Source organism: Loa loa, assembly GCF_000183805.2.
Source record: "Loa loa unplaced genomic scaffold supercont3.10, whole genome shotgun sequence".
Classification (NCBI taxonomy): Eukaryota; Metazoa; Nematoda; class Chromadorea; order Rhabditida; family Onchocercidae; genus Loa; species Loa loa.
Window position 1 is genome coordinate 687,464 of NW_018108190.1, and position 11,288 is coordinate 698,751.

The following is an 11,288-nucleotide window of genomic DNA, read 5'->3' on the forward strand; positions in this document are numbered from 1 at the left end:
GTCAAAAACTCCATTAGTTAATTGCCATTAATTAATTAGTTGCCATTAGTTAACCATTAGTTAATTGTTATAGTTCAGGTCATGTATTCAGCAATTTATCTTTTTCATTTTACTGGAAATGTTTGTTGCTGTAGTTATATTTATAAGCGGGTTTCGAAGTAAAGGTGTTGTTTGACACTGTTCTTTCAGATCGCCTAGTCCATCTCAGTTGTCAAGAAATGCATCCTATACAAAGCTTCAAAATATACAACCTGAAGCAAAGTAGTAAGACAAAATGCAAGAAATTTTGTATACCTTTCCGCACCGTCGAATAATATTGCTTGGTTTTTCAAAGTTTTACTTATATTTTCAAATCCATTCTTTCTCTCTACGATTCGTTACTTTATTGTATTTTTCTTTTACTTATTTTTAAGCTTCAGTTACTTGTCTTTCAAAAGGAATGTGTATACATGTTTTGTATATTTCACTCTTTTCATTGAATAATGCATGGTCGATTCACGAATTACTAACTGCTACAGATGGCGGATTCCTTTCTGATTAACTAATGGTTCTCATATAGGTTCTCACGTTAGGTTCTCCTAACGGTGTTTTCCTGTAGTAAACTGCTAATAAACTTTTTGTTTCATGTAAGCATAAAGTGTGTGTAACTGTCCTGCATTTTTTATTTTTGCTTTGTGTGATCATGTATATATTTACAATGTTTTCTGAATGATAGTAAGACAGTGAGGATTAGAAAGTAGTCACAGATGTCTGGATTTATTCACATATACTGAATACTTTTCTGTAATTTTGAAGCTGAATCATACTAGAAGTATACTTCCTGTTGAGGCAGGTAGCATCTAGTCCATGAATTTTTGCGAAACCATATTTGCTTCACTGATTTTGTATTGATCTGATCATGATCACATCGATGAATATTTTCAAAATTTGCAAAGGAATTTCTATTTATTTCGTATTCAGTTTGGATAAAAACATATATAAGTGCTTTCTGTTGGCCGGTAAGAGCGATATTTCATTCATTTCAAATCAACAAATCGTGTCGCAAAGAAACGAACCAAACTCAAGGAGCACGTATGTTAAATGTATAAGAATGACTGGTGAGCACGTCAATCACTAAAGACTTCCAACAGCGAAGCAGGAAGAATGCATTACTGGATGGCATCACTGTTATTTCAATTTTCACAGCTAGTTGGTTTGTCACTCCGAGTGCATCGAGGCATCCCTCGACAGGGTTGACACAGGAAGCGTACGTGGGAACTTCCCGAGGTACATATCGATCAAGACATTCTCTAGCACTAACAGGGAGAGGATATAGCATTGGCAATGGTGCTGCAACAGTGGAGGATGCCGTAGTGCCACAGCATTAACATGGATAGAGGGCTGGTTTTGAATTGTTGACCTCTTCCGGAAGGTGCTTTCAGGAAAACAGAGCGAGGGAATGGGGCGGAAAGAAAATAAGGAAGGGACGAGTGAGGTGAAAGAAGAGCCTATCAAAGTTTTAATTATCGCAGACACATTTGATATCCGTTTTCTTCCCGTCACTTCTGCTTCCTCCATTGTAAGTTATTTGCATTAGTCGCACATCTAATTCATTACTTTCACTTTTTTTCTTATCCTGTTTTCAGGATAAGTGTTTTCAGGATAAGTCTCAGGATGGTTAGTTAATGTGCAAGTTGGGGAGGTTTTCATCTTGAAACTTTCGCACCTTAAAACATGGTTTTATAGTTGGTATTGATAAATTACTTTGTTATCAAAAGTAAAAGGTCGCAATGTTACTGTGATTTGAAAGGCTTCTATGTTTTTAGTATATGGGAGTAAAGAATAACGTAAAGGAATAATGAAAGATCTAAGAATAGCTCCATTCAGTTTATTTTCAATTCTGTAATCATTAGATGCAACAATTTTTTTCACATATTCATATGTTCTTAGCATTGTTCGTGATATCTGTAAAAAATTTGCTGTATTTAGAAATGAATCGAAACTTGATTTGAATTGAAACTGTTGCTGTTCATCCAAGATTTACTCTTATGAATATTTCAGCGATTTTTTCATTTCAATAAAATATAATTATGAAAGTGATTTATAGTGAGGGTTAATAAAATAAGAATTATAAAAAGAAATGTGAAAATAGATGAAATTTCATCATGTCTTATCGTCTTCTACAAGTATATTTTCAGAGTTGTTTAAAAGTAGCGAATATCGAAATTTTACATTACGTGCTGGAATGGATCAGTCGAACTGAACTTCGAAATGTGGTGATTGCTCTGTCAACGCACTCTGAAAAAGCTGTTCAGCATATTATAGAGTAAAACATTTCTAGTCAGCATGTTTCGACTCTAATCCTTTTTATCAAGTTCAAGATAGATACCAAAGTGTACTATACAACTTTATTTATTCAATAGGTTCATTTCATAAGCTTGCAGTTTATATTGTTAGACCTCATAATGACCCCACTGAATTATGTTCGAACGTCTACACTATTTTGCACTGTGGCTTTCTTTAACTCTTCCACTTATTTGGAAAAATTGGCTCCTTGTAGGACAACCTTGTGAAAGCATCACGTGGTTACTTGAGGTTAAATAGCAGTTGTGACTTATGTTTGAGTACCTCCAATATTTTGAACTATGGTGTCCCTTATTCTTTTTTTACTTAGAAGAGTTAGCGTCTCGCTGTTTTCCATTTCTTAATTTCGTCCTCATACAGTTCATCTTCTCTATTTTTTGTTTTAGTTACTGGAGAGTGATGTTCGATTCCCTTATTGTTGTATCGTGTCAAAACTGTATGAGTATTGGTGATGCTCTTCGTGAAGTTCATAGTCGATCTGTTATAAAGTCGGATTTTTTTTTACTCACAACTCCAATGACTGTTGCCGCAACGGATCTTAATACTCAACTCAGTTGTTTCAAGTACATAATTCGTAATGTTTGAAACAATGTCCGGTTCGGATTAGCTACTCAAAAATTTATGTTTTCAAATGTAATTTCTGCGAGTCATCTGAATATTATATTTCAACTTTTAAGTAATGGCATATTTTGATTCAGGGAGTTAAGAAAGGATAAGAATAATGTCATGTTAATCATTTACGGTGAATGGAAAAATGAATGCCCGGTTATTGCTTATGAAAAGAAAAGCGGAAGACTTATATTCTACCATCAAAAAGATGATACTTCAATACTTGATGTAGACAAGGTATGTCATCTCCAGAAATTTGTCCACTATTCTCATTACTAGCCGAACAACTACGATATCTGGTCAACAAGTACTGATTTTTTGGTGATTAGTAAACTTGATGATTATTAATTTTTTGATTATTCTTTTACTATGAGTGTAAATTAGATTTCTGCTTATATTCTGATGTTCTGGAACTTTTATATTTTCATTTACTTGGATTTTTCCAGGATGTGTTTGCAGCTGATTCCGTTGTTTGCAATAATCTTCGAGACACTGGTATGGCATTTTGTTCACTTAATGTGTTGTCACAATTCAGTGACAACTTCGATTTTCAATATAAAGAAGATATAATTAGAGAAATTTTGATTAACGAAGAGATTCTCGGTCAAAGAATTTGTATTACTGTTCTCCCAAAACAAATTCCGGCATTTTGTGCTCAGTACGTTTGTTGTCTTTTCTTGTTTTTTTGAAATTATGTTAGACAAAACTTCAGTACTATGTTTTATATGCATGCACGCATGTGTACACCATATATCACTAAACCAACAAAGTTGGAACAATTTTGATAAAGTTAATATTGGAATTAAGAGCTATCATGAAATCCTTGAGCTTTTTAGTGCTTCTAGCATAAAGTTAGCCGTAAAATTTGAATTCCCATTGAGGAATATTTGACATTTTAGATATTATTGGTTACACTTACTGTTAGTTTTTATCTGTAGAAGCTGTGGAAAAGCTGTCGACTTTTTCTCTCATTTTCCAAATACCCCATTTATTTTCAGTGATTATGCGGATCTCTTACTTATGAATAAGCTCATTTTGCAACGTTTTTTCTTCCCTCTTGTGCCTGATAATATTTCATTTTCAACTTATATATGTCGGCGAAATAATATTTATACACCGTCAGACAGTTTGCAGCATAATTACCAGACCAAAAGGTGTATCAGTTCTTTTCAAAAATATCTGAGCAGAACCTACGTTTTTATTATATTGATTTCAGAATTTCTCATTTTTAATTGATTGATTAGACTTACTGGGACCATGGATCGTTCTAACCTTACTGTTTTCAAGGAATTTGCCATTAATTTTTGATGGAGCAAATGTTTTATTGGGGAAAAACTGTTCGATCGGTTCGAATGTAGTGTTAAAAAATGTTTCAGTTGGTTCTGGAACATCTATCGGTGGGTCTTTAACTCTTTAATATAGTACGTGATGATTCCAGTAATATAGAGTAATACAAAAAATTGCTGATATGCGTGACTTGCGTTGTCTTGTGATTTCATCAAATGATTTTATTATAATGTTGTTTTATGATTTCATTATAACACATTACAATACACTTTCATTACAACTGTTGCCGTGCAGAAATATTCTGACCCTCTATATGAGATTTGTTTGAGGCAATGGTTGTGAAATTGTGGACTGCATAATTGGTAAAGATGTTATAATGGGTACAAGCACCTGCTTATCGGAATGCTATATTGCAGACGATGTTATAATTGGCAGCAATGTTATACTTTCCCCGAGATGTATCTTATCTTCCAAGGTTTTTATCCATTTACTTTTTCAAAAGCCGTTGATTTATTTTGTTTGAATCGATAAAGCATTCATCAGGTCAATGTAGCGTTACGGCATAATTTGCAGTAATTCCCCCAACATAAGTTGATGCAAAATTTGTTGACAGTATCACACCATATTGCATCATTGTTGTTCATTAGGCTCGTTTTCAGGTGAAAATACCAGATGACAGAAAGTTACCATCAGGAAGCATTATTAGTGCAGAATGTTATAATGACAACGATGAACAGTTTGAATGTATTCCATCGGAATGTTTGTTTTGTCTTTTGTTTATTTTAGCAGTTTCAGAAGAAGGGATGAGTATAACAAATTTGCAAAATGTTTAAGATGGATTTGAATGGAGAATGGAAAATGGAAGTAGTTTTTGGCACGCTACTTGTCCAAATGTCCGGCGACATAACACATCAGTAACATCCAGAGGTATTCGAAACCTTATTCTTTTCTCACTCTTTCACTATGGCCTTCAATTTTCAATTCGATTTTGGTCACGGTAATTTGACCTTTCAATCCACTGTTCCAGAAATGGATGATTTAAAAGAGAATGAACAAGCTATCGTTGAGAAAGAAATAGACAGTGTTGATCGATTCTACGAAGAAGTATATCTTTCACGATTCGTTTTTTTATTGGTTTACTGTGAGCTCATCCTCGTTTCCATGTCTTATATGGAAAGTTTAATTAGATGTGAATTTGCAGGTTAAAGAAAGTATGGACAGAATAGCGGAACAAGAAGAATGTGATGACCAGCTGATGAAAAATTTAATTTTAGAAATCAACAGTTCAAAACTAGCCTACAACATAACAATGGAAGACGTAGCGCGCAACGTTTTCTTATCTTTCCTGTCATTGTCAGATACTTTTTCAGAGCTGCAAAAGGTAAGTTTGCAGATTAGTCCTTCAAAAGAAATAAATAGCTTTGATGAAATAATTAGTCTTTGCATAAGCGAAAGATTTTCTCACATTTATGGACCGAAAAAGTCTTTTGTTTGCAGCTTACGAAAAATTGGCATTTATTGTTCACCAATTATTACAAACCAATAAAAAACCAAATTCAGGCTCTTGTTGCAGTTGAGGTAACTTTTGTTTCTCTCTCTGCGCTGTCGGCACAAGTTCATATCTTTTGCGCAAATTTAAGTGAATGTACGTGTGTAAACGAATTTAACGTCCTCAGTTTACAAATTTCCTTGTTATTTATAGTGTGAATTTATAGTTTATATTTTTGCAGGAACATCTAACATCTCATCCTAATTTCAAAGCATTGTCTGCGAAAGTGATACACTTTTTCTATGAAGAAGATATTTTTGAAGAAGATGCAATTCTGGAGTGGTATGATACTGTACATAAGAGTGCTCCCATTAAAACTTTAGTTCGTCCAATCATCGACTGGTTGCAACAAGCATCTGAAGAATCTGACGACTAACTGTTTAATTTGAGTAGTCATGAGGGGAGGAAATTCTTTTTTGGGAAGAAATTGGACCACTAAGTGGCTTGATAGAAATCTGTGTTATTTTTTTTTTGATGGAACTTGATTTATTTATTCAAATATTTTCAATAAAGTAGGAATTTCCCACTACTTTATTTTCTCGGATTTCGTGTGCCAGTGATATCATTAAGGTTGTTGATTCCAGTGTGAGAAAAAGAAAGAAAGCTAAAAAGTCTTTCTATGGATCATCAGTGTTGTCATATCACTCAAGTATTATTTCCATCCTTATCCTTCATTTTCTATCCTTGTGTTTTATAATGCTATGATTAAACCATTGTTCATATTCGAATTTTTGGATGGAAAATAAAGATGTGTTCACTGTCGAATGCTTGATATTCTTTAATCAGTATTTTCTTTCCTGTATTTGTTATTCTGTAGCTTTAAGGAATGCGCAAATATGTAATACCTTGAAAGAATCTTGAATTTTGTTACACACTTTATCGTCGTACAGCTGATGCGCTATTTGATAGTGAAGATGTTTGGATTAGGGGATCTGTTAAATTTTCGTTCATTGGATTATAATGACAGGAATGCATACACGGAGGAGAATCTCTTTTCACTGATTGTAATTGCTCAACATATATCCGAATTCTTAATTTTTAAAGTTTTGCAATGTGTGCATGAAATTCTCCATAAACTGCTATGAGTAATCCGAGGATGTTAAATACTTTAATGGTTTGGATAAAAGCCATAAGCTGACCTGATAACTGGTACCGTAAACTTGAAGATCCTAAGTGTTAAATGAGGATTGGTATGTTTTGATTCTCCAGAGAGAGATCTCCAAGTTATCAAGATTACCACACGAGCGGAGTTGCGTTGGTCTGTACTATCACGGTTTGGAAATTCGTCATTAACTTATTGCAGAATATACTATGGCTGGTAATTTAAACCTTTACGACTTTAATGGTTCTGTTAGGCGGAACAAATTGCAAGAAGCTATCTTTTCTGATTTGGTTGGTTTTATTACATATTGTCTAGATTAAGAAATATACAAATTTACTTGTGTGAATCTTAATTTCAGGTATTTGTTTTGTGAAGTAACGTTCATCTATTCAGTTGATCCATTTTTTCAGGCTAAAAAAGAAGATTTTATGAGAAAAATTAATGAAGAACGTATCGAAAGGCAAGAACGATCCAGGTAACACATCTAAATACTAGATATGCTGCGATTTAGGTTTCCCGCTGTCAATTAGCTTAGCTTCATATCATATAGGCAATAGTGCTGTAAGAATGCTTACTAAAGATTTACACTTCTTATTCTGGAAAATCGTATAGATAAAGCTTTCTGTCCTTAAACTGAAACTTTCCTATGCATTTGGGCCTTCTAAATGATATTACGGAGTCGTCGATTCGGTATTTGCAACGTGTCGAGTAAACAGGTTTGTGGAAATGAAAGGTATCCTATAAACAGACTTGAGGAAGTGGAGAATTTGGCTTATATTTTATGTGATTTTCTGTATAGTTTAGTAATTAATCCTTACTTTTTAAGGACAGGGAAAATTGAAATTTTACAGTTATCATGTTGCTGTTCATTCACAAGGTGTGGATAAGGTCCTGATTAATGTTTGAGGACTTCGTTACGATCGCATTCATCTATTTGAATTTGATCTATTTTGATCTTTTTTTTCAGACGAAAAGTAGCAGCGATCAAAATACAGTCTGCATATCGGGGATATCGTGTTAGGAAAGAATTTCATATCTTTTTGCGAAGTCTTTTTGATGAAGCAGGTCCAACACAGAGCGTTATATTATTGGAAACACAAATTTCTCGTTTGGGATTCTTTTTCCGATCTGCTGTTGACTGTGAAAGAACTGTAAGTTCTCTAATTCTGGTAATATTCGGGTTTAACTCAGCTAGTTGTTATCATTTTTTACTTACGACGCTTAGGAGACCTGTTCATGCGTTTTAAAGTGAAATCTGTTCCATGGTTTTGTCAAAGTTCCCAGGTACCATTCTAATTATGGTTTTGTTTGTAAAAATCCTAGGGAAAGTTTAAGTTCACTTTTTATAAACCACAACTTCTAGTTAACATTGTGCAGTGAAGCAGTTGCACTGGCACAAGCAGTGAAAGCGAACGACTTATTGGATCGAAGGAGACGACAGCAACTTTTACGGTGTGTAGTTGTGCTTTTTGAGCACACCGATCGAACTAAGTCATATACGTCCGCATTGCGATTTCTCGAAATTTATATAAAGGAAGAGGATTGCTTAACTTTGTTGAATTATGGTTTCTACTCATCCATGATGACTTTGTTCTCCAGTTGTCATCAGCTTCCTTCTCGTAAGCTCTTTATCATGCTAATTTATGATTTTTAGGATAGATTGATGTAACTGCTAAACTAGAAAATTAATCAGATTTAGAGTGGAAAATGTTTTTGGTTAGTTTTTTTCTGCTTTTACTTTTTGCTGTTCAACCCAATACAATGCATTATATTGTATTGTGGTAAGACGATTATGTACCAAGCATTTATAAGAATTTGAAAATTTTTAAGCATCCCGACAGTGCTGACATTGACTGTCAAAGTACCTTTCCTTTTTTCTAAAATGTTTTTTTCAGCTTTATACATTGAGGAAAAACTTCCACAGCGCTCTGAATCACTTTTACAAATATTAGTTTTACCTATAAATCGCCTTTCCAAGAAGTAAGCTCCTTGAATATAGCATTTAAATACGGAATTTTTCATTTACAATTAGTAAAGTAGTGGAAAAGAAAGTATTATTTCTATAGATTGTCTCTCAGAATCTTAATTGAATTGCAAGGTCGTATGTTTACAATGAAGCAAAAATGGCTTTTTACATGATTATTTTATATCGGATCTTTCCGTTGGCTGTTGACTTTTAATTTTTTGTTACGAGGGTTTTTATGGTTTTATTGTTTCTTATTGCAGAACGGATGCTATATTTGAATTATTTGGTACGATCTGCAAGCCAAGATATGAAACTGTTACTGTTTGTTGTTTAGCACCCTTTCTAGCTCGACTTTGTAAAGCAGGAACTTTGAAATTCGCAGATATTATGGATGCTTTATCAACTGATGGTTATCGGTTGTCGTCACAAGATGCAACTTCTACACTTTTAACTTCATATGCTGTTGTCGTTATTACTTCGGCATTTTCATTAGGTTTAGTTCTTTTCTCTTATTCAGTTATGCTTAGATTCTGACATTTTTCATAAACCTCAGCTCTGCAGCATACTATGTTAATTCGTGGAATTTAATGATTGTTGCCATCTTTAGTCGATAAAATTGATCAGATTCCATAGATAATTGACTACCAAATATCCTCGTACGAAACATATAAATCTCGTTTGATTTTTAAAATTTCATGTTCCAAAAGCTTTTAGGTAATAATGCACTTTATTTTGGTCTCACAACTTTATTACAGAGACTTTAAATGATTCGGAAAAGGCCAAGTTGGTCTCCGTGTTTGCAGCACTTACACAAAATATCACACCGCCACCGGAAGCAATGTTGACAGAGCGATCCAACAACGACGATTCAGATGTGGAAGACGAGTCAAATGATGCTATCATGGCTGCGACATCTGATGTTGAACCGGATATTCTGGGAAGTGTTTTAATTTACTGGAAATTGCAATTCTTTTTGCGATATGAAAGATGCAAAAGCGTTTTTGTTTAACTTGAACGTTTTTGTTTAACTTTTTTTTTTTTAATTGGAGAATAATGGAACTTCAGGTTATTAAAGGGCGTTTGCTCCAAAAATTAATTTGCAAGGTTTAACTTGAGGACTCGTTTGTCTCAGTAAGTTTAATTCATCAGATGAGAATTGCAATATTTTCAGACAGTATCATTTTACTTGAAAACTCTAATCTCTAGTCTGAGAATTCTTCTGTCAAATGAATCATTCACAAATGCATTACTGGGAGATCGTGAAGGGATTACTTCGCTTTGCACATTAACTTATTTCATACGGATTCATTCATCTGCAAATTATATTTCTTTGACGAATTTATTTTCTTCATTTCGGCAGCTGATTCCAAGTTTATGGAGGCTAATAATGTCCCTTAATAGGAGTACTATGTTTGGAGGGACGCAACCACTGATAACAATACTTGAACGGGTCAGTAGTACTTTGTCGTTTTCTGAAATTTTTTTTAGTAGCACTTAGTATTTATATCATAGACGTTAGTGATAACATTACATATTTATTTAAATACTGATTTTATTATATATATTGAGAATACTTTTTTTCTGAATTCTGAAATTTTTTTTTTTGAATAAAATAAAAAAAATATGTTTTCTGAATTCTGAAATAAAATATGATACTTATGTTGCTATTTTGTTTTTTATCCAACCGGTAGAACCAAATACTGTATATGTGAATACCAAGAACTGTAGCAATCTCAAAAGATTAACTTTTCTAACAGGGTGAAAATATATCGCATTCTGATGAACAGGCTTTAATACCAGCTTTATCAATATTTATAACATTGGTGACAAATGCCTTGAAAACAGTTGACGATGATGATTTCCAAAATGGTGGTGTTGGAGATACTGTTTTTCCTCTTACACTAAATCAAATTACTGATGTAGTCCTTCATTGTCGGTGAGTATCTTATCCTAATGTCGTAGGTTATAAAACCATTTTTGGAATTTTTAACTTTCTTGCTGCATAAATTGGAGGAATTCAAATTAAGGCAGTATAATATTAGAGTTGTTTGTAATTCCGAAACTACAGTAGAGGAACTAGCTTTGTTTATTGCAATATAATTTACCGCTTCTTATATAAATATAAATTAATTTGCTAGCAATGTTTCAAAATATAATTGATTTCATTACTTGTTTAAAATCCGTACGGATTTAATTTCTATTTCACTCATTTTTTGTTACCTTGATATATTGTTCTATTATTAATTGAAACTTTCAAGAGATCTTACGCTTGGTTTAATTGATCTCGCTTTTCCTGTTAATAGTGGACCTTTCCAGCAATCTTTTGTGAAGAGCTCAAAGTGGTCGGATTTATTCCAGGTGATTCAAATGGCAATAATATTTATTCTTCTAATGGTTTTTTTTTTTTTTTTTTTGACGAAATTGTTATTGGT

General features: G+C 33.3%; 4 protein-coding genes across 4 annotated transcripts in view; all 4 read left to right on the plus strand.

The window, feature by feature from the left end:
• Positions 1–265, plus strand: part of LOAG_07481 (AGC/MAST/MAST protein kinase) — a gene marked incomplete at its 3' end in the record, with an annotated part of 13,193 nt that extends 12,928 nt beyond the window's left edge. The window contains exon 28 of the mRNA XM_020447446.1: positions 190–265. Within this exon, the coding sequence (XP_020302323.1) occupies positions 190–265 (76 nt within the window). The remainder of the gene's footprint in view (positions 1–189) is intronic.
• Positions 266–1,396: 1,131 nt separating this feature from the next.
• On the plus strand, positions 1,397–6,495 carry LOAG_09005 (hypothetical protein). The gene is made up of 14 exons (XM_020447840.1): positions 1,397–1,558; positions 2,178–2,319; positions 2,730–2,906; positions 3,042–3,189; positions 3,399–3,610; positions 3,951–4,106; positions 4,240–4,349; positions 4,569–4,714; positions 4,899–4,998; positions 5,074–5,166; positions 5,267–5,343; positions 5,441–5,620; positions 5,737–5,817; positions 5,970–6,495. Exons 3-14 carry the CDS (start codon positions 2,743–2,745, stop codon positions 6,162–6,164), a joined length of 1,662 nt encoding a protein of 553 aa, XP_020301969.1. The 5' UTR covers positions 1,397–1,558; positions 2,178–2,319; positions 2,730–2,742; the 3' UTR covers positions 6,165–6,495.
• LOAG_09004 (hypothetical protein) lies at positions 1,439–1,661 on the plus strand (the record flags this gene model as incomplete). Its single annotated transcript, XM_003144533.1, has 2 exons — positions 1,439–1,558; positions 1,626–1,661. The coding sequence occupies 2 exons, from the start codon at positions 1,439–1,441 to the stop codon at positions 1,659–1,661; spliced, it is 156 nt and encodes a 51-aa protein (XP_003144581.1).
• A 590-nt stretch (positions 6,496–7,085) lies between the features above and the next one.
• Positions 7,086–11,288, plus strand: part of LOAG_16627 (ubiquitin protein ligase) — a gene marked incomplete at its 3' end in the record, with an annotated part of 8,069 nt that continues 3,866 nt past the window's right edge. The window contains exons 1-9 of the mRNA XM_020449278.1: positions 7,086–7,180; positions 7,301–7,365; positions 7,858–8,041; positions 8,254–8,509; positions 8,786–8,870; positions 9,117–9,349; positions 9,612–9,797; positions 10,122–10,306; positions 10,614–10,792. Coding sequence (XP_020307248.1) covers positions 7,100–7,180; positions 7,301–7,365; positions 7,858–8,041; positions 8,254–8,509; positions 8,786–8,870; positions 9,117–9,349; positions 9,612–9,797; positions 10,122–10,306; positions 10,614–10,792 — 1,454 coding nt within the window. The 5' untranslated portion in view covers positions 7,086–7,099. The remainder of the gene's footprint in view (positions 7,181–7,300; positions 7,366–7,857; positions 8,042–8,253; positions 8,510–8,785; positions 8,871–9,116; positions 9,350–9,611; positions 9,798–10,121; positions 10,307–10,613; positions 10,793–11,288) is intronic.